The sequence below is a fragment of the Xenopus tropicalis genome, chromosome 2 (assembly GCF_000004195.4).
Source record: "Xenopus tropicalis strain Nigerian chromosome 2, UCB_Xtro_10.0, whole genome shotgun sequence".
NCBI classification, from domain to species: Eukaryota; Metazoa; Chordata; class Amphibia; order Anura; family Pipidae; genus Xenopus; species Xenopus tropicalis.
The window spans coordinates 127,217,057-127,240,190 of NC_030678.2; the positions used below are offsets into that span (position 1 = coordinate 127,217,057).

General features: G+C 37.2%; 1 protein-coding gene across 1 annotated transcript in view; it reads right to left on the reverse strand.

Annotated features, from left to right (window-relative positions):
* Positions 1–23,134, reverse strand: part of pibf1 (progesterone immunomodulatory binding factor 1) — a gene marked incomplete at its 3' end in the record, with an annotated part of 81,852 nt that overhangs the window by 34,898 nt on the left and 23,820 nt on the right. The window contains 4 exon segments of the mRNA NM_001142161.1: positions 2,667–2,757; positions 3,907–4,057; positions 8,503–8,668; positions 17,798–17,896. Of these exon segments, the coding sequence (NP_001135633.1) occupies positions 2,667–2,757; positions 3,907–4,057; positions 8,503–8,668; positions 17,798–17,896 (507 nt within the window).

The window sequence follows — 23,134 nt, forward strand, 5'->3', positions numbered from 1 at the left end:
GGTCCCCCCCCCCCCCCCAACAGTCTACAGAAATAGCACTTCGTAAAGTAGCAAAAATTTGCTCACTGCTAAATCCTAGTGCCACTCCTCTATAAATGCTCAACCTATCACCAGTCTGTTGAGCTGACCATTCGTTGTTGCTCCAAACTTTGTCTTTACTGGTGGTACAAATACGGCATGACCTTAAGTTGGCCATATATGTTCAGATTTTAGTTTTCTTACAAATGTTCAGATATTGATTGGATGATTAAATGCAATGATCTAAAACTAACATTCAGATTGAAATTGTAGGATAAAGTCCTAAGAATTAGAGGATGTTCTGAACATAAAATAATTGGCAGACAACATTCATATGAAGTGACGTCCCAGAAATGCACTGTAGGACCCCAAAGGATATCATCATATACACAATACATGCACAGATTTTATATTTATCCACCCGATATTTGCTAACCTGTCTGACTAAATGGGCGATCGCCATGGTACAAAAATTATCAGGACAATAACACGGAGCCCACATACGGTCTGAAAATCGCATGAAATGCGTCGTATTGGGGCGTGTATGGCCAGCTTCTTCTTGTCTATCCTTCTCTCTCATTTGAGGTACCTCAAGGCTCCGTTCTTGGGTCCCTACTATTCTGAATGTTCAATACTGGTCTTGGTCAGCTGATCAGCTCATTTGGGTTACATTATATTTTTTTTTATGCTGATGATGCCTCTCCTCCCTAAACCTGCCCTACTTCTAGCTCATACCACAAACAGCAATATAAATTTGTGCTCACATCAATCAATTTATTAAATTCCCTCAATTATTTGAAGCACACATAATTGTATATTAACCTGTTACTATCTAAGTACATAACAGTAAGAGGGTAATCATGTTAAATTTATGTACAGTATGTAAGGCTTTTATACATATTTAAAAAGAGTTTCAAAACTAACAATCCAAGTCTGTTTGTTTTGAGTGCATATTTTAAGAGAAGTGTGGTTTAATGGGTTTCAGCAACTACTTTGGTCCGGTTATTTTAAGAAATGTACGCTTTAATGGGTTTCTATTGCTGTTTTTGGGCAGTTAGGATTAGCAAACCACTGCATATAATCCATGCATGTAAGAAGTAAATCTGTACATAAAGTGTAACGTTTGCTTTTACTTTTGGCCATTGACAATAATGATGACGTTACCTGACTTCATTATTTTACATAGAAAACAATGTCTGGCAGCTCTGGAAACACAACATTCTTCTTCTAATGTGACACTGACATATTTCTAATCAATAAAATGAAAATATTAAATGCCTTATTAGTCCAGTACTACTTCTAGGACTGATATTGAGACTAGAACTAAACTATAAAGGTCAGAGAGTCTCCGAACTGTCCTTCACTTTGGGTTGCAGATGGCGTAAACAAAATTCTGTAAAATATATGCCCATTTACTTGTATAAGTTTTAAAAATATTTTCCAGAGAATTATCAGGTCATGCTTTAATAAAAAACTATTCTTATTGTAAAAGAAGCAAGCACTTACAAAAAAAAAAAAAATGGCAAACAAATAGAAAATCTGACAGGTGAACCAAGAAGTCCCTCCCCAATACATGGTCCTGGACCTTCCTCCTTGCTCACCTCCAAAACTTCCCAAGTCCACACCAGTTCATATGCTTGAGTATTCAAACTATACCATGTAAACTGCTAACTCACACCTCTGCTGCAATCACTGAGGATCATAATGCAATAGAAGCCTGAAACACCAGCAGTTTAAGATTAAGGCCACGGTATAAATGTACGCCGAGAAACGTACGTATAAATGTACGCTGAGAAACAGCGCAACTGCTTCCTCCTGTGTGTGCATTAACAGGTATGCTTTTGTGCGTCAACTCCTGTGTCTGCACACAGGCCGATTTAGTGCTACATGTGACATTATCGGACACCTTTGTGGATTCATTAATATTAAACAATAGCCTTATGTATCATACTTTATTTTATTTATATAACAAAAATAAATTGGCATTTTTCACACTAGACATGAATTACCTGATCAAGACAGAGTTAGGCTGGCCATACATACTAAGATTCGCCAGTTTAGCAAGGTCACCAAACAAGCAAATCTTTCCCAGATATGCCCCAGGACCAAATGATCGAATTAAAACAACGGACATAAGAGCCGTGGGACCGAAGACCGCATCAATGAACTGATGCTGTCCTTGATCCAACAGGAAACTTACTTCTGCCTGATTGAAACCGGCCTGATTTTCGGGCTGGTATTGATAAGGAAGGCTCGTCGGGGGTCCCCATAAATGGTCAGATAAGCTGCCAAATCTCTCTTAAGGACAGCTTTAATCTGCCTGTGTATGCCCACCTTAAAGGAAAAGTAACACTAAAAATTTTTAAGTAAAAAATCTATTCTACCCTGCCCCAATAATTGCCCTATCCTGCACACCATTTATTATTTTGAAAGCTCTATTAGAAAATACCTGCTAAAACTTGGCTTCTGGTCATTTGAAAAAAGGCTATACGGCAAAGCAGGGCAGAATCCACTATTTTACTTTTCCTTTAAGATAACAGCTACTACCATTAATTCTATACAAGTAAGTGATGTAAAAAGACCAAGCTGCCTTGGATTACAAATAAGGCTTTAGTTTGCCACAGCTACAAAGAAAATTAGCAGTCTACCTTTGTCTCAACCTCCGTTTTGCTGTAGTAGGGACATTCGCTCCATAACCATATGAAAATAAAACTCTTTCAGATTCAGCCTCATCCTGCACTATAAAAGGAAAACAGTATTACATTAAAATTATATTCCTTTGGAGTACTTGCCCTAGATAAATATAAAACAATTTCATTCAAGTCTAATTCATGTAATCATGTAGAAAATAAAGAAATTATAATATATATTAAAACAGAAATAGGGTTATGAAATTTTAGAAAATTGACTAATAATTAAATTAATGTGTTCAAAAAATTACCTATGTTAATCTTAAAGGAGACATATAGAATAAATTAAAAAACATCTAATCTTGTTGGCAATTATGAATAATATATGGGGCTCATTTTGCTTTGGTCTAAAAATGAATACTATCTTTATTGAAGCTCCCTATAGATCCTCTCAGGTCCCTGTTTGTGTTTCAAATGAAGGGTGGGTGTGTCCTAATGGTCCCTGCCAGAAGCACAGCAGGAGGGGAGTTGCCAATCACAGCCCTGCTCAACAGGTTTCAGTTCCCTATTGGGTCAGCCTAGCTGCTGATTGGTTCCTGTCCTACCTTGCACTGTGCCGAGTGCCCCTGACCCCCTTGCACAGTCTTAGAAAGGAGGCAGAAGGAAGTGGAGCAGATGGGACTTTTTGAGAAAATTTTTATAAATTAGCCTGAAACACTGCATACATACATATTAATTTGAGTACAATTCATTGGCACAATATTGTTTTTCACACAATATGTCCCCTTTAAGGCAAATAACCCAAAGGGCAGTAGTTCAGCTACTAGGCAGAAGTAAAAACAAAAAAAAAACCTCCTTCTGAAACCAAAATGGCAAGCTCGTAGCTACCTGTAGCAGTCCTTGATTTTACTAATTGTAATGTTATTTACTAATTGTAATTCATATTTGCACTTTTTTTTTCTAGAAATGCACGTGAATCCCAACCAAAGAACCTTGCACTTTGTTGCTAATGTGCATTCCCCTACCCCAAGCCTGGGTTGATACTTTTGTTACTGGCAAAATGCAAGCATGTATTTCAGTACAATAATTTAAATACAATTTTGTCGTTAATTTTAATATATTTTTTTTAACAATAAGCCCTATAGGGCTCTGATGAGAAAGGGCCAGAAAGACCTTCTGAATTAGTATGTAATAATGATTATTACATGGTAAATTTTCAAATTCTAAAATGGAATTATAAGGCTTGTTGAATACATACTTTCTGCAGACTGCATTATGACCTCATCAAGCTCCTGTTCCAGTTTTTCGTAGGTCTCAAGTCTTGCTCGGTGCTCAGAATTTTGAGCTTGTAGCTCAGTAACTCTCTTTTCTGTACTTGCTTGAAGACTATAAAACTCTTTGGTTAAAATCTGAAATGAACAATTGGAAAAATTGTGCTATATTAAAGTAATCCATCTACTGTGAAACTTACATAGAATAGCATTTAGCATTGCTTACTGCAAAATAATAGTATAAAATAGGTATTATTTTCCATATACTGTCATGTTTGGCTACATATGATTGAGATTTTATAAAAACAGTAGATACAGTCACACAAAATTGACACTTGGAATAAACTACGTTTTTTAGCTGGAGAATGTTTAAAGCAACTTTCCTGCAACTTAGTGTGGAGAGGAAAGAATCAGTATTTGAAGAGTAAGATTTATAATGCAAATATAAAACACAATGCGCCCCGTGTTAAAGTGCCTCCATTACAATGTTAGTATAATTCATGAAATGCAGATTTTCCTCATGTGATACAGAAGGACAGTATGTTTTCCCCACTGGGTAGGTCTCTTAATAAATGCTTAATGATCATATATTATGACAAAACAAGTTGTTTTTTTTGGAAATTTAACAACAGCTGTAGTGTTGTTAAAATGACCAAAATCCTTTTGCTTCATTCTTGGGTAATTTTATTTTAACGCATCGCTTTAGGGTATTACCTTCTGTTACTAACCAAAAAACAATGCCTCAAATATTACAACATTTTCTTACACTGCTGGAGTCATTCCTGGGGTTATGAGACTGTACAGAATCAGCACTATTTCGAACCTGCTCTCTATAGTAAAATCTGTGGAACAAGGACCCAGAGAAACAATGCAAACATTTCCCAAATTCCCTTGCTATCATAAAGCTCTTAATGCTAAATAAATAAACGATCAGCATTATCATCAGTACTATAAACTCAGTATTCAAACCGATTCGGATTGTTCAATGCAGTGTTACAGAAAAACAGTTGTTCCATAAAGCATAAGATATCTTGTCAGAATCATGTTTAAATTCACAAAAAGATATGAGGAGTCCATTACAACTGCAAGTAAAAACACAGGCCAGGAATCAGCCCCTCTGCTGGAAGCACTGTGTCTATCCCGGTGCAGGCACATGTGGCATATATCAGCAAAAACGCACATTTTGAGCTGATATCTGCCACATGTGCCTGCACCAGGGCGGACACAATGCTTCCAGGTGCAGGCAAGGTAGGAGGCTGATAACAATATAGATCAATGGAGGGCACACTAACAAGCAAAAAATAGGAAATAAAGAATAAAGTAAGGTGCAAAAAAGCCCAAATATACCTCCATACAGGTACATAAAGCTACAATTAAATCAAAGAAAGGGCTTGCACTCAAATAAAGCAATTCACACATGGAATTCTAAAAAAAGCAATATCTTTATAAAGCGTCTCAAGGGGAATTCTCCATGACAAAGGCTTTTCGCCAAAACGCTGGGGCATACTCATTTTGGCCACAGTATCCGCTCCCTGTTTTATTGTGTTACGCTCATCTTGTGATATGTACTGTATATGATTTATTGTATTGTAATGTAGTTGCAATATTGTGCTTTTTTGTGACACTTTTAAAAATAAGATATTAGTACCTGTGGGAATTGCTTTATTTGAGTGCAAGCCCCTTTCTTTGATATAAAGGTAGAAGGCTGATGCCAGCGGAGGGGCTAATTCTCTGCAAGCATTTTTCCACAGACCGAGAATCAGCTCCATGTGGCACCAGCATTCTGCCTTCTGTTTCGAATTGAGCGCTGCGCTATTGATGCTATTGACCTTGTGACCAGGTGGTAGTTCCAGTGTTCCCTTTGCACCCAGTGTAAATTGGCGCAGAACACTTGACCTAAAGAATTAGGCCCAGACATCACTCGCACATCAAACACCAGAAGTGATGCCAGTTAGACTTCCACACTATTGCGTCCAGTAAACAATAAAATGCCCTTTCACTCAGCAAGTCAAGGATATTTCAAACAACTTCCTTCCAAAGAGCAACATCTACCATATATTGCAGTGCTTCCCAAACTCTGGGATTTTCCCACTGAAAGGTACAATAAATGGTTTTAATCTTCTCATTTGCCAAGTAGGGACTTGATTGAATGTCGTACCTTAACAACCAAATAAAACACAAAAACATCTGCTATACAGCAAGTTTCTTTTCCACTTAATCTTATGTTAAAGCATCAAAAAACAATCTATCATTTCATATTACTAGCATAACTGGTCATTTAGGTGAGATTGTTGCTGAGGAAAAGGTTATTTATGGATAATCACTATATTTTATCTTATCCTTTTTTGTAATGTGTATTTCGCTACCATAAAATCCTTTGTTTAGATCAAAATATATAGTTGCTCAACCTGCTCAAGACTTACATAATCTAAATAAATTTGACAGGCCTTTCTAATCTAGTTCAATACAATCACCTTTTATGGTTTGATTACAGAAATAGAATGAAATAGACAGAAAAAGACTGCTACAGTGTTTTTTCTTTTTTACGGAGTGGAAAAAAAAATGAAGGAAATAGGCTCAGAATGTCATTGACAAAGTTGTGGGAATTCTTGTAAATAACTGAAGAGAAAAGCTGTAATTTTGATGTAGGAAATCCTTTAACAGATATAAGGGCTGATTCACTAAAGTGCGTTAATTTTTATCGCATGATTCACAAACACTTAGACGCGCTAAATATCGCATTAGTCTATGCGAAAATTAACACCTACTTGGGCCAGGTGGTAATTATAGAAAAGTACAGTTAATGAGCTTTTGGCAACACAATATGGACTTTGCAGTGGGATTTATTCAAGTCTGTGTTGGCCCTATAGTGATGCAGCTTTCAGTTTGCAGGGAAATGGTCATTTTCAGTACAGTAATTTTCCACAAGTATTGGCATGTATGGCTAACATGGCGTGCGTTTATTCGCACAACTATTTATATGCGGTTACTATTTATACGCTACTATTTATAAGCGGCAATAAATTTATACGCAGCGACTATTAGCGCATGTACCGTCAAATACCACACGAAAATAGTCTTCGCGACTAAAATAACGCATGCAGTATTGTGCATAAATTAACGCAAGTATGCTTTTAGTGAATCGTTCATTAAGTCGCGAAAAATTAGACACGCTAAAAAATTTTACTGCATGCTATAAATAGCGCACGTTTTAACGCACTTTAGTGATTCAGCCCTATAGAATCCATGCAAATAGGAATTTCTTTTGGTCAAATAGTTGCAGTTTAGGGTCCTAAATTAAGATTCCAGCACAAACTTTTATCCTTTCTGTGCTCTGCACCTTGTTCTGCCAAGTATTTGGTGCAAAGCACAAAGAGGAGCCAAATACCTTTGTGAATAGCATTTGGATGGATGCAGCTTTGCCTTTGCACTAATCTTAGTAACTAAGCATGCATTGGGAATTGTACTTGCAAATAGCGGCACACTGTTTTATAAGAATAATCCCCTCCCTGAGGCAAAAGACGCCAGGTCCAGAATTAACTTACAGAGTAAACTCTGGCACCTCTAGGATCCCTATAGCAAGTAATGTTTGTGTATGATATCAAGGGGGCATATTGTAATAAAGCAGAAGCTTGGAGTGTGGATTTCATGTGGACATTGCACAACAAAAGAATGATCCCTGGGTAGATTTATCTTAATGAATGTGGGTTGGAAATGCTGGTTTCACCAAATCAAGCAAATTGGCAGGCAATGTGGGATTAAAGGGTGTGGGGTTAATAAGGCTTGGAGCTTTACTATAGTTTCCCTTTAAAGGAAAACAGGTGCTCCAAAAACCTGAGAACACAAGAACAAAATATGATTAAATCATAACCAACTGGAAACCATAGGTCAAGGTAAAGGCAGCATGATTTTTTTTCCTTTCTGAAAATTCTTTAGTTGCTCAAAACCACCCGTAAACTTTGATTTCAGTCGGTAGTAATGTGTCCATTTCTGCATTTCAAAAAAGTATGACAGCAGAGCTAGATGCACATCTCCCTTTAATTACTCAGAGTAGTAACATAATATCCTTGGTGGCTGACTAAGCTTTCTGCTTCACACAGTCAAAGTATTTCTAACATGGAAACAACCATTACTCTCAGCTATCTATGTGGCAATTGTCATACCTTCCATAGTCAATGTAAGCAATGATGCCATAACAAATGGCCATAGAAAGATTATCAACCACAGCCCCAAGAGAACCCTTGAGAAAATTTGTTATAATGTGGATCATCATGTGTGAAAATAAAATAAGCTACATTCACTTGTTTACATTATAATGGATTTGATAAAAACACTTTTGCCTTTATTTATTTTAATAAATATCTGTTTGTTATTTCCTATGACATCTTCGCATTCATAGAAGCAAATACATGATGTAGTTCCCTGTCAGGTCCGCCTATTTGTTGATTGGTTCTTATCCTACAGTACTCACATTTATTTAACAAACTCTATCTATTTGGTTGCTAGGGTAATTGAAGAGAATTGTTTTTATCTTTTACTAATTTGTATAGGTTTGGTGTGTATTACTTTTATATTAACCATACCTCTAGCTTTTTCTGATATTTTTCACATTCTAATTGACACTTCTGTAGGTTCTCCATTGCCTCCTCCTGCAGTATATGAGACCGCTCAGCTTCAAAGGACTTGAGTTTTGTCTGATGAAGAAGTTCAGATACTTTGCTCTCTGTACTTAGTTGCAACTGCCTGTACCTAGAATGAACAAAAATAAACACAGATTAAATACATATCATTTACTCAAAGAAACATGGCCTGTCCCTGATGGCAAAAATGTCATATCTACAGCTTCCCTACAGCCACCAATGAGCAGGAAGCATTAACTGGTCATCATGGAGATTAATACAATACTATCAACAGCACTTATAGAATTCATTGAATGGAATTTTGGAATATCACAAACAAACCCAGTTCAATGACGTTATATGTCCAGGCAGTTCAATTTATTGTTCTTGTGGGCCTATTAGAGGACAGTTCTGATAGAATATAATTTTATCCTATCTCATCACAATAGTCCAATAAGGTCTGAACCTGTCTACCATTGCCTAGGTTGTTAACCAAATGAGAACAGTGGTGGAACATTCCTCCTGTTTGCAATAAATACATGGCAAAAAAAAAAAAAAATCAGTTATAAAAGCACCTTTAATACATGACAAAAGTACTGCCTTATGACAAATTGTGATGAACCCAAAAAGAAAAAAATAATGTTCTAAGCATGATTATTCACAATCATTCAGTGGTCAGAAATACAGACTCTGCTACAGTAGAGAATATAAATACAAGGAAACATTCTTTATTCAAACTGCACATCTGCAAATTGGTGCATGTTTGACCAGCATTGATAAATTAACCCCACAAACTCCTTGCCGGTACTGGCCTGGCCAAACTTAACCTCAGTAGATTCAGTAGTGCAAGTGAGCCACCATGCTCACTATAAGTTCATTTGGATCTTTTTTAGTGTGCAAAAATCAGTTTTAGTTAAGAGCTCTCTAACTACATACAATGATAGGAATTAGGGGAAATTCTGTTTACTATAGTAGAAATATTCTGTGACATGGGCACTAAAAATATAATAAAAAGAGATTCATTGCACTGCATTAACTTCTCCTTTATCAATTTATTTTATGAAACTCCATGGCACAGTAAACATTTGTTTATGTGGTTATATGTTGGCCATCACATGTAGCATTGGGCCATGCGGACTGCTTGAACTCAATGTTTGGGGAGGGTTAATAATAGTTTACATATGATCAGCAAAACATGTAGGGCTATTGTTATTTCCTTTATGAATAATTATGAAGCAAAAATTAGCTAAACATTCTGCTTTGAACAAGTTCAACTTACATCAAAGTAAATGTCAAAACAGGTCTAAACAAGTGCTTTTGTTCCAGTTGAACTTCCTTGTTGATTGGTACAAACTGTTCTGTCATTTATATAATGAAATTAAAAGCAGAGCAAGAAATTTGGAAACAGAAGCTGAGCTGGATGCCACAACATAGAGACTACACCTGATCTAGAATGCTAACAAGGAGGTGAAACAACCATCTGTTTACAAATAAACGTGTGCTGGGGATTCTTCCATAACAAATGGTTTAATAGAGAGTATAAAACATGTAAGCAGGCGGGTAGGCATTGAAATGCCTAGCATTCAAATATGTAGAAGTGCTTCCAAGCTACTTTTTTTTACACGTCATATGTTTGAACCCATTCACTCTATGATTTTAACGATGAGTGTGTAGGAGTATTGCCCAATATTCTATTGCTGGTCATTGCCTTGAAACATTACTGTAACAGGTAAAACTTACTCAGGCATATGAATGAAATGACAACTTTAAAATAGCTGTATTACATAGTGTGTGACTATATTTAATGTATGTGCATACTGTTTGCAAAACAAATAAAAGTTTAGAGATACATGGAAAATGTATCAATCTTCAAAATAACTCCCATATCTGGGGCACATAGAAAGTGGAAAATTTATGAATATGTGGCCTGAAAGAATATTATCTGTGTGCAAAAATGGGGGGGGGGTCACATAATCTTAAAAATTCTCTCTGCACTAATGATGCACAGTTTGGAGCTGATATACTACCCTCAGCAGCAGTGGGCCATTGGCCAGTCTCGACCAAATCCCTCTGCAAAGTGGCCATAATTATTTTAGCCTCTCCAGTTGGTCAGTATATATATATATATATATATATATATATATATATATATATATCTATATATATCTTCTTCCTCTCCCTGCTCCAATAAAGATGTCTCCATAATGCTGGAGCAGCATACACTGTGTCTATCATGAAATGCTGGGGGCACTCAGTGGGGGTCATTTATAAAGTTTGCACAGCGCATTTTTTTCCCTCAAATGGTTTTGCACGTTTTCCCCTAAACGCTGACATTTTGTACTACTGTGCCCATCTTTCCTTTTTTGTGAATAGAAGTGAAATGCCAATTTAGCACAATAATTTACATCTAAGATTGCGGTATGCTGAGCATGCCCTCTTTGCTTGTTTATTGTGTGCAAATATAGCGCCTATGTTAATTTTGCAAATATAATTTTGCAATTTGCAAAATCAGTTCAGCAAACATTTTTTCTGCCACCAAAGTTGTGTCAGAACTGGGACACAGAGTGTGTGCATTAATATTCTCAATTTGCGAATATGCTATATTTAGAAAGCTTTCGCTCTGTGAATACAAAATTCGCAATCATGTCATGTCATGAAATGCTTGGGGGGCACTTACTGTGCCTGTCATAAAATGCTGGAGGCCACACACTGTGCCTATCATGAGATGATGGGGGGCACTCATTGTGCCTGTCATGAAATGTTGGAGGGACTGCCTATCGTGAAATACTGGGGGTCAGACACCGTGGTTGTCGTGAAATCCTGGGGGGGGGGGGGGCACATACTATGGCTGTTGAGACATTCTACAGGTCACACACGGTGCCTGTCATGATATGCTGGAGGGGCCACTCAATGCACCTTTTTTGAACTGCAGGGCGGCACTCATTATGCCTTTCATGAAATGGGCAATTATGGATTTAATTTGTTTTTAGTTTTAATAAAACTCATGCATCCTTGATTGCACAACAGGCCCTACATTTGTTAGTTAGTAATAACAATAATAATAATACAGGCGATGTATGTATGAATGTATTTATATAGTAGGGAAATGCAAAAAAGTGCATAGATGAAAACCTCAATAGAAATGATTAATCATGATACTGCTTAGAATTATATTTTTGTTCACTATGTAAAAAGCAGTTTTTGGATGGAGATCCTGATTAAATAAACACAGTCCTCAATTTTGCGGTCTGTAATATAGCACTGAACAAATAGCAAGTGGTTTGCCAAAATCTAGTTATATTTTCTTTCTTCGCAGTTAAACAGGGTGCATTTATATATCAAGAACTGAAACTCACATTACTATTATCCTTCATTTATACAGCACCAACATGTTACACAGTGCTTGTTAATTATTCACGTCCACCCCTGACCCCGTGGGGCTTACAATCTTAGATCCCTACCAAAAACACATACTGGTTCAATTTGATCATGGGCCAATTAACATGCTGTATGTATTTTGGAGTGTGGAAAGAAACCTCTTCTGAAACAACTTTTGCCTGACTGTAATTAAGCAATTGATCTAGCTTTTATGTAACAGGCAAAATGCACATCTATGTCTCACATATTTCAACATGTGAAAGGTTCAGGAAATGCAAAGCCTGACTCATACTGATTCATAAAAATGAAATAGAGTAGATCAAGCATTACTAGACAGAAACTAACCCAGACACATGGGAATTTCATTTTGTAAAGCCTACGCTTGCACTATTGCACTTGATGAATAAGAATATCTTATCACGATAATAATTAACATGTATGAATTAATAAAAAAAAATCTAACTAAACAAATAAAGATTTTTTTTTTTAAACACGGGTTTGTTCATGGGTCTATTCCTAATTCTAATGGTGTATAAATTTATACGGAACACCACCAAAAACATACATTAAATATTTGTGTAACATGTAAACATAAGACTATATATCATTTTAATTTCTACAAAAATGAATTTCAATAGTAGAAGTGTGAACCTTTGTGGTCTAAGCAGTCAAACCCCACGATGATTCAGTTAATATACTAGCTACATATGAACTGGCCACTCTGATGGAGTGGCCTAGTTACCCATGTGGACAGAAACAATAAGTCCTCTGCACCCATTATCAATATATATAAGACATTCGGTGCTCTAAGCTACTGGGAAATGCCCTCCCTTTAAAGGAGAAGGAAAGGCAAAGTCACTTGGGGGTGCCAAAATTTTAGGCACCCCCAAGTGACTTAAATCGCCTACCTTTTACCCCAGGCTGGTGCCCCTGTTAGGAGAGAACAGCACCAGCCCGGGGTACCTGCAGCGCTTCCTCCTTCCGTCTTCGCTCACGCACGCATGCGCAGTAGAGTGAGAAGCCGAACTTTAACAGAGAAGTCAGCTATTCACTCTACTGCGCATGTGCCTGTCGTTTAGTACTTGCAAAACGAAGCAGGAAGGAGGAAGCGCCCCGCCACAGGTACCCCGGGCTGGTGCTGTTTTCTCCTAACTGGGGAACCAGCCCGGGGTACAAGGTAAGCGATTAAAGTCACTTGGGGGTGCCTAACATTTTGGCACCCCCAAGTGACTTAGCCTTTCCTTCTCCTTTAAACAAAACAAGGATTATTTGTCCATATATTGCAGTATATTCAAGCTGGCTAACTACATCAAAGTCGTTGTGTACTGGCTTCTGAAGCTGACAAATTAAGTGAACATTTTCATGAGCCCACTCGTTCCACTATTTGTCAACCTTTAATAATGTTTGAACCAAGGAAAAAACACACGTTCATAAGTAAAAATTTAGTTTAGGCTATTAGCCTTACGCGTTTCGTACCGTGCGGTACTTAATCATAGCCTATGATTAAGTACCGCATGGTATGAAACGCGTAATGCTAATAGCATCATGTGTTAGTATAAATAAACTTTTTGATTTTACTTTATTTTTCTGAGCTACTGCTGTCTACTTTCATCTAATATCTGGAGTGCCTGCCTTTTCAATATTTTGAACCTTTAATAATGTATCAGTTATAGGTATCATTCCATATATATGTAGTGTCCTGCATAGCAGCAAACACATGCTTTAGAGTGCAGGTTGAGCACGCTGGGAAAGCAATGTGAGCATAAATGGAGAGGCAAAAAAATGTTCCAGTTAATTAGTCAGGGACTAGATCTTTCACTTCACTTGAATTGTAGTGTATTTTTGCTAACTGGCCTGCTTTAATTAGTACAAGCAAAAATTTGATTCGTATGTATTCTTAACATGACAACATTCTTTCCTATATTTCTATTGATAAGAAATGCCAACCAAATATATCCTCTAAACTTGTAAGAAAACCCTTGGCTGTAATCTGTCATATGCCAGCTATTCTATATATAAATACGGAATTTCAAGCCTTTTGCTACACACACTGGGTGACTAGTTGCCCCTGCAATTTTTCATAAAGCACTCATACTCCTTCTAGCTATCACTTACAGTATGCGTGGGCTGTAGCAATGGAGTCAATTGAATTCTTCTACCAACAAGCCACACAGAAATCAAAAACATAAAAAAACCCCCAGAAAAAAACTGTATGAAATCAACACTGCAGTTATTGAACAAGTGTGTATCACTAAAAACACCTTCTTTGTACTGGCCTACTGTTTGAGTGACTTTATAAGCCTTATGAATTTCAGCTGTAATACAGCATCTGTCACTCTTGGCTTAGAAAAACAGGCTTGAATGAATGTGAGCCCTCTTTCCTTGCTTGCTCAAAAAACGCAGGCTATGCTTAACAACTGTACTAAGGACATAAAAGAATCTAAAACATCTCTTTAGTTGAACATGGGACATTACTCAGTCATGGTCTTTGAATGGCAGCAAGACTCGGAGTACTGCTCGATCAGTAGTAAACATATTTGGGATTTAGTAATCACATAGCAAAATATGCAGATTGAATATATGTGGGTCATGTAAACTGACATTTAATCTTCCTCTGTCATCATGTTCAGCAATTCCAGTCGGTACTGTACAATCTACCAGCTGTGACTTCCAGACAGCTGCTGCTCTAGTGTAAGAAGTGCTCTGAAGTTTTAAGCAGTTAGGTATGGCTTTTTGATTGGCGGGGATGGCCATGGGACAGGCCAGGGTTAACATAGGGAATTAACTAAACCATAATCACTTGGTTTGGGTACACACAAAAGGATTATCTGTATGTATAGATATGAATACAGCCATTTTGCTGTTACTTTTTTATTCACAGTGTAGTCTGGTACCAGATTTCATTTTCAACTAATAGTTTTTAATAAATCAAAATATGGTCTTCAGTACTTAACAGAGAACATTCAGGCAATGGCAGGAATATTTTTTGTGCTTGAGGCATAAGGAACAGCTGTAGAAGTGGGTACTGTGTAGGCAATGCTGTGCAGCATATGAACATGTGATGTACTGGATGAATGTATAGTGGGAACAGCTTCATTTAAAGGACATGTAAACCCCACACACAAAAATGTAATCAGTGAACAGCCTCTTTGAAATCTTTCAATACCTGCCACACTGGTTGTCCAGAGATTAATTGTAAGGCTGCAACATCTCCTTAATCACTTTGCTTTGATTTCTGGCTTGCCAAACATGCTCAGTTGTTCAAAACTCAGATTACTAAACACACTCTCCAGTTTAGCAGCCAGTAAAGAGATGGCATTGCTGGTTCCCATAGAAACTCAGCTTCAATTTTTTTTCTCCTAACCTCCTCTCCTGAGCTCAGCTCAAACAAAGCAGAACTTTTATCAGAGACAGTTCTGCCTGTGTGAGCCTGTATTCTTGATGAAATGTATGCTGAATATGGGTCTGTGTGTGTATGTTGTTTGCATATAGGAAAATGTGATGGTGCTGGCAAGCGGAGGAGATATATGCAGTACAAATGATGCCATTTGGGTGGGGGAGACATGCCCAACTGATATACACTGTAGGCAAATGTAGGCTTTACATGTCTTTTAAGGATGTTAAAACCGAGGACCTTCGGCTTTGGGCACACAATGAGTTGATAAACAGAACCAGTAAAATGAACACAGGCTCAATGATCCAGGCTAGGCTTTTGTATCTAGACATACACAAGCCTGTACCTTGCCCTAAATAAAGAGTAGAACATGACAATGCGGCATCCTCTCACAAACTAGCAAGGTGCACCTTGAAAAAAAATTGCTTGAAAAAATATCATTGTATTTAAGAACCAAAATGTCCACATTTACAGAACTTAATAAACAAAATTAATGTATGTAATATTTTTTTTTTCACATTAAAGTTTCATCAGGACCCTTTTACAGGTACCTAGATACATAAATATATGTATCTATGAACAAGTAATATAATCCCAGTTTATGAAACTAAAACAAAGGGAGGAGGATGCTCTCTTCACCTTTAAGTTGCACTGACCCCTAGTGATGGGAATGACAAAAATTCTAAATGAGTGCTGCATCTTTTTATTAACAGGCACTTCAAAAGATACTGTCATGCATTCGACCCTAGGCAAAAATGCTTTGTTGACACTTCATATCACTGACAGTAGACGTCTGAGACACACCCAAAGGTTCAAATGCAATCCCATGCAATTGCCTATGTCTGCTTCACTCTAATGCGGAGTCATGTGCGCTTAACCTTTTCCCTGTCACTTCTAATTAGGGTGATGGCACACAGGGCAGGTTATCACCCCTGGGGAATCTGCGCTACCCACTGGTGAAAAATCATATGAAATAACCCAGCGCAATGAATATCGCTGCTGGTAAAACACATCAGTCAGGTATTCCCTCCCCCAGCCACATAGAATTATGATTCTACCAAAATCATTTTATAAGTGACTTAAATGTTAATTACCCATTTCAATAGTTTTAAAGTTATTTGTATTAATATATTTAACTTCTATTGAAAGCAGTATCTTTCTGGTTGTATAGATTTCCTGGTGGTTCTGCTGGTTCTGACTCCTAAAAGACTTTAACAGTGAGTTGAATAAAAGAAGGGAACTGACTACGTTGTTTCACAAGTCACAACAAGAGGTTAAAACAGGGATAAACAAATACTGCTTTCAACAGCAATTACATTTACAAGTAAATATTTCCAATGATTTTAAAGTGAATAAATACTGGAAAATTGCTTAGAATTACATTTTCTTTGATTAGGAAAAAAAAAAGTTGTTTTTGGGATGAAGATCCCCTTTAAAGGAGCAGTTCAGTGTAAAAATGAAAATGGGCTAAATAGACAGACTGCACAAAATAAAAAATGTTTTCAAAATAGTCAAAAATGTAAACTATAAAGGCTGGAGTAAGTGGGTGTCTAACATAATAGCTAGAACACTACTTTCTCCTTTACAGCTCTCTAAGCTGTTAGCAGTCACTAGTCAATCAGTGACTTGAGGGGGGGCAATATGGGACATAACTGTTCAGTTAGTTTGCATTTGAATCTGACCTGTGTGCTCACAAACTAAATGAACAGTTATGTCCCATGTGGCCCCCCCCTAAAGTCACTGACTAACCTTGAGGTTAGAGAGCTGAAAGTAGGAAGTAGTGTTCTGGCTATTGCGTTAGACATCTGTTCACCCCAGCCTTTATTTAATACATTTTTGCCTAACTATATTACTAACATTTTTTTTTTTTTGCGCAGTCTATCCATTTTACCCAGTTTAATTTTTACACAGAACTGTTCCTTTAAGATGTGGCAAACAGAAAAACATTACAAATATACTGAATGTTAGTTGAACAACTGCAGTGAATTGCTGCCAGCTGCAACATCCCTGCAATACAAAATACCGTTTTTCTTTATAACACCCAACCTGATCACACTCCTGCAGTTATACCCACTACTACCCATGTTTTGGAGGTACCTGCCAGTACCCAACCTAATTAAATTCCACCAGTTTGAAATCTTTTGCTATTCATTTGTTACTGTTAAAAATGTCAATATGTATATTAGTATTAAAGACCCCTTTACACAATGCTCAACAAAATAGTTAGTTGAATGAGTTGCCCACTGCCAGATTTGTAGCACCCTGGGAAATGAAGAATATGAAATGAAGAATGAAATTTCAAAATTAAATATAAAAAAATTTGTTTGCGTTTTTGAAAAATGGATTTTAAAGCAGGATTCTGCTGAATTTGACTGATGTGTTTTGAAAAAAAACCAAAAACGTTTTCCCATGACAGTATTCATTTAAACTCTTTAGCATGCCCCTCCTATTAATTGTGTGGATGCATTTTCGGTAATACACACTCACTGTTCAAGTAGTTGATCGTATTTTGCTTGGACATCTTTCTCAGCTACAACTGCTCTTTCTTTTTCAGCTATAGCGTTGTCTCTTGCTTCTCGTAAATTTCTGTGAGGATGAAACAGAAACTGAGTTAAGTAAAATCTGTGATGTGGAAAAACTTCAATGGTGCTCAAGTCACCAAACAAGAGAAACCTTCACAAGAGGTGTAATAAAAAAAGCACGATGGAACGGATGTTGTACAATTCCTTGGAAATAAGTTTGCAGAAAAATTACAACACCTTTTACTAAGGAAAACAAAATGCACATGAGAGCCATTGTGCAAAGAAAAGAGCCACTGTGCTGCATCTGGAGCAAAGAGTAAGGAACTTCCTAGGGGCAAAAGATGGATAACTTCCTAGATAGGAAATGGGCTATGAAGCTCAATGATTTAATCTGCATCCATTTGAAAAAAACGTTTAAAAAGCTCTTTGCCAGAGATGATATCCTTATTACATGTGTCATTTTAGTCATATAGTACCATGGTGATTCTTCCTCTATACAGCACTGAAAAGGCTTACATTTTCTGGCTACGAGCTGAAAAAAGCTCTTAAAATGCAGTCTATCACACATACATAGGATTTTTTTGTTACACTCATCCATAGAACCAATTTTTCAGGTAACTAATCTGTGGTGCTACAAATATGATTCAGCTTGCTCAGTTATTAAATTGCTGCTTCTATTTGAAACCTTTAGGCAGTAAACAGTGGGGGCCACAATCCGTCCATCCATTTGCCAATGCATCCATTAGCCCATATCAATGCTAAACTATGGGATATGGGCTGCCTGGACCACTATTACAGCTGACAACAGATCCCCCTTGAGCTTATTAAACAGCCTGTCCCTGTTATAATATATGTGCTTTAGGGACCGTGTTTACCATAGATTTCTACACACATTTTTACTGCCACTTTCTCCACACTCTGCGTGATATCAGCCTTAAGGATTCTTCCTAAATATATTAAACTTCACTTTTACTATACAACCCATAAAAATGGCATGGTAAATGTATTAAAACATGGGCAATAAAAAAAGTTGCATTAAAAAAAAACAAAAAAAAAAACAAAAGCAAACACAGTTGACAGACTAGAAATCGTCATAGGTTATGGCTAAACAAATCTTTGTAGGATGTACAATTACTTAGTAAACACAGAAGTAATGAAAGTTATCATGTACATATTTTCATTGGGTGTGTAACTGGCCTTGAATGACGTGAGAAAAACCCACATCAAACATTGCTAAATACAAGAAAATGTATTAAAAAAAAAAAAAAAAAATGGGCATTCCGGAAGCAGTAGCAGTCTGCAAGTTGCTGGAGGACAGGTGTCTAATGCCTGTCAGTGTGGAGAATCCACGGTATTTGCCCCGCTGCCCCTCCAGTACCTTTGTGTTGTCTGTATGTGAGGGGTGGAGGTTATTAGCATGTCAGCCAATAAAGTCTTATTGAGTCATGCATTTAATATTTTTTATGCTGTACCCAAACAAAAATTAGGCATTATTCATTTTGAAGGGCTTATGTACTTTTTCTGCAAGTGCAGTTGCAGCCCCCACACTTTCAATGTAGACACTTGTGTGAAAAATCACATTGTTCAGTGCCCAGTGCACTTTCCCATAGTTGTACTCTGATTTACTCAGTCCTTCTTGTCTTCCATTCCCAACTGAGCACTGCTGCATCAATTGCCGCAGCTCATTTGGGGTGTAGGGTGCAAACTATACTCAGATGGCAAAAATGGCAAATGACTTTAGGCAGAATTGGAAAATATTTGTAATTGTGGTAGGTGCAACACAATTGTGTCAAAAGCATTGCTCCATTGTAACTGTAATGATGCCAGAATTCTGGGACAAAAAACATAGTAATTGCGCTAGAAACTGCACTTTGCTCACTTGTTGCAATTTGTGTACATACATGTGCCTTAGAGTCAGGGGTGGACTATTTATTGATCCTCTTTAGTGGGTACCATAAATTGCATTATTGGAGGGTCAGAGGACAAGTTTGAAAATACTACTATAAGGGGCACATTTACTAATCCTCGAATCCGAATCCCGAATGGGAAAAAAACGGATTGGAAACGAAAATTTTGCGATTTTTCTTAGTCGCTGTCGTGATTGTTTCATATTTGTCGCGACTTTTTCGATGCCGTCACGACTTAACCGTATTTTGTGAGATTTTTTCGCCGCCATCACGTTTTTTCCGTATTTGCGATATAGTAAACGGCGGAAAAACCAATCTGAATTTTTTCGCAACGGCGACGAAAAAGTCGTGACAATTCGTGAACAAGTCGTGACAGTGACGAAAAAATCATGACAATTTGCGAAAAAGTCACGACGGCGACGAAAAAAATCGCAAAAATACAGATCATTACGGAAAAAACGCTTTCGGACTTTGTGGATTAGTAAATGTGCCCCTAAATGTAGCATAAGTGAAGTATTATATAATATTAGGTATTCTTTAATAAACAAAATATCATTATGCAGTAAGAGGATCATTGTACATGTACATTAAGTGCTCGCAAAACATAGTGTTGGTAAGGTTTCAAGTCTGTTCAGAAAATAAAAGTGATGAGCAAGTGTAACCAATTTTAATTGTCATTTTTTTTAGTCATTTTGAGCTGTTTATTTCAGTGGTTCCCATCTGTTTACTCAGTTGAACTTGTTCTATAAATAGACCATTACACTGATGTAATAACATATTTGGACACATATTTCAGTTTCATTCTTTAATCTGTCAGGACTTTTCCCAACAAGTTTTAGTACGATGTTCGTCAGCACACACCCAAGAAGATACACAGGTGATGACAGCCTTAGCCAATTGTACAAAGAGAAATACTTGAATATCTCTGTTAAGAACAAATATTTCTCACACTTCAGTCTGAAGAGAACACAATGTTCCAAATACCATTTCTACTGTAGTACCTGTCTATTTTATTAAAGGGGAACTCCGCCCAAACACAACTTAAGCTTTTTGAAAAGTAAACATGATTTCAAGCAACTTTGCAATAAACATCAATTAAAAAATATGCAGCCTTTTCATTAGTTTTAATGTAATATAAAAATGTAATAATATTGTTTTTGAAAAGTTACCTAAGCCTGGCCCCCTGTTCTCCTGCTAATCTGGCTGACTACTTTGAGACTCAAAATGTAACAGTAGTCGACTGTCCTCAGCCTGCATCCTCCAAATCCCACAATCCCTGCACAAGGAATGTCAATAATGAAAGGAACAGTGCAATGCATTGTGGGCTATGTATTTCCTTCACACTGTCTGTAAACTGTGGAGAAGTTGTTTCAATTTGTTACATCAATGTTTTAGTTGCTCCTCCCCTGCCAGGATTTCAAATGATGCAGAAAGAGAAGAACTGTTGTTCAGCTGGAATTTAGCATATACAGTCATATGAAAAAGTTTGGGAACCCCTCTAAGCCTGCATAATAATTTACTCCACTTTCAACAAAAAAAAAAAATAACAGTGGTATCTTTTATTTCCCAGGAACATCTGAGTACTGGGGTGTTTTCTGAACAAAGATTTTTAGTGAAGCAGTATTTAGTTGTATGATATTAAATCAAATGTGAAAAACTGGCTGTGCAAAAATTTGGGTACCCTTGTAATTCTGCTAATTTGAACGCATGTAACTGCTCAATACTGATTACTGGCAACACCAAATTGGTTGGATTAGCTCGCTAATCCATGAACTTCTTGGGCAGGTTTGTCCACACATGAGAAAAAGGTATTTAAAGGAACAGTAACACTAAAAAATGAAAGAGCTTTAAAGTAATAAATATATAATGCACTGTTGCCCTGCACTGGTAAAACTGGTGTGTATGCTACAGTAACACTACTATAATTTATATAATAAGCTGTTGTGTAGCCACGGGGGCAGCCATTCAAGCTGGAAAAAAGGCACAGGTTACATAGCAGATAACAGATAAGTTCTGTAGAATACAATAGTGTTTTATCTGTTATCTGCTATGTGCCTGTGCCTTTTATCCTTTGAATGGCTGCCTCCATGCCTACATAGCAGCTTATTTATATAAATTATAGTAGACTTTCCGAAGTAAACACACAACTTTTACCAGTGCAGGGCAGCAGCACATTATATTTTAGTTACTTTTATACACTTTCATTTTTTGGTGTTACTGTTCCTTTAAGGTGGCCAATTGCAAGTTGGGCTTCTGTTTGAATCTCCTCTGAAGAGTGACAGCACGGGATCCTCAAAGCAACTCTCAAAAGATCTGAAAACAAAGATTATTCAGTATCATGGTTTAGGGGAAGGCTACAAAAAGCTATCTCTGAGGTTTAAATGGTCAGTTTCAACTGTAAGGAACGTAATCAGGAAATGGAAGGCCACAGGCACAGGTGCTGTAAAACCCAGGTCTGGCAGGCCAAGAAAAATACAGGAGTGGCATATGTGGAGGATTGTGAGAATGATTACAGACAACCCAAAGATCACCTCCAAAGACCTGCAAGAACATCTTGGTGCAGATGGTGTATCTGTACATTGTTCTACAATTCAGTGCAATTGTAGAACAGGGTGATGTGAAAGAAGCCCTTTCTGCACTTATGCCACAAACAGAGTTGCTTGTTGTATGCAAAAGCTCATTTAGACAAGCCACAGTCATTTTGGAACAAAAAATTATTTGGCCATAACAAAAAGCGTTTTGAATGGCGTTAGAAAAACACTGCATTCCAAGAAAAACACCTGCTACCTACAGTCAAAGTTGAAGTTACACTGGGGTTGGATATTCCAACAAGACAATGGGCCTGATTCACTAAAGTGCAATAAAAATTATCGCACGCTTTTTTGCGTTAAAAAACGCAAAATAATTTGCGCGCGATTCACCATAGTATTATCGTGTGCGAAAAATCGCCATTTTCGCATGGGTTATTTCTCGCGCTAGTTTTACCGCATGCGTTAATTTCCGCGCTGAAAAGAATACGATCACATGATTCACTATAACTTTTGCGCGCTAAATATCGCATTCGGCTATGCGAAAATTAACACCTACTACAGGCAGGCGAAAAATTATACAAAAGTACAGTATATGATTTTTTGCAATAAAATATGGACTTACAGTGTTATTTATTCAAGTATGTGTTTCCCCTAGAGTGACGCAGCCGCCAGTTTGCAGCGAAATGTTCATTTTTAATACAGTAATTTTCTGCAAGTATTGGCGTGTATGGCTAACATGGCGTGTGTTCATTTGCGCGACTATTTATATTTGGCTACAAGTGATGAAATGTTTCGCCAGGCATGGATTCGCAACAAATTTTTGGACGTGCGTTGAATTTTTTCGCGGCAGATTTTTTCATGCGT